The sequence below is a fragment of the Penaeus monodon genome, chromosome 33 (assembly GCF_015228065.2).
Source record: "Penaeus monodon isolate SGIC_2016 chromosome 33, NSTDA_Pmon_1, whole genome shotgun sequence".
NCBI classification, from domain to species: Eukaryota; Metazoa; Arthropoda; class Malacostraca; order Decapoda; family Penaeidae; genus Penaeus; species Penaeus monodon.
The window spans coordinates 10,233,603-10,234,077 of NC_051418.1; the positions used below are offsets into that span (position 1 = coordinate 10,233,603).

The following is a 475-nucleotide window of genomic DNA, read 5'->3' on the forward strand; positions in this document are numbered from 1 at the left end:
TACTGCATGACATGTTCAAGAAATTAAGTGGTGTTTCCCCATGTTTTTTCTTAACTTTTATTTTCAGAAAAAAAAAATATATATATTGGTTTTAGGGCCAAGAGAATGTTCCAATGGTTACTTGTGCAAGGCGTAAAATCATTTACATCATGATTGTTTAATTAATATTCAAGCCAGGTACCAATTTTAGTTTCTTCTTTTTTTTTCCCTACAGACCAATTAATTTTCTTCACATGTGAAAAGAATTACTACCAATTTAAAAACTAAAAAGGATACAATGCTAACCTTAGGATACTTCTCTCGTATTTGTGCGAGGTATGAAGAGTTTCGGGCAGTTTGTGCTACACTGTTGCCAGCTGCTGAGGCATACGCAACAATATCTCCCCATTCATCTTCTACCACCATAACTACAACCTCTTCTAAGGACTCCAGGAAACTGCCAACTGCCCTGTGGTGATAATTTCAATTACTCCAG

General features: G+C 35.6%; 1 protein-coding gene across 2 annotated transcripts in view; it reads right to left on the reverse strand.

The window, feature by feature from the left end:
• Positions 1-475, reverse strand: part of LOC119593991 (protein O-GlcNAcase-like) — an 11,665-nt gene that overhangs the window by 1,925 nt on the left and 9,265 nt on the right. For both annotated transcript variants that reach the window (XM_037943016.1, XM_037943015.1), the window contains one exon: positions 286-448. In XM_037943016.1, coding sequence (XP_037798944.1) covers positions 286-448 — 163 coding nt within the window. The remainder of the gene's footprint in view (positions 1-285; positions 449-475) is intronic.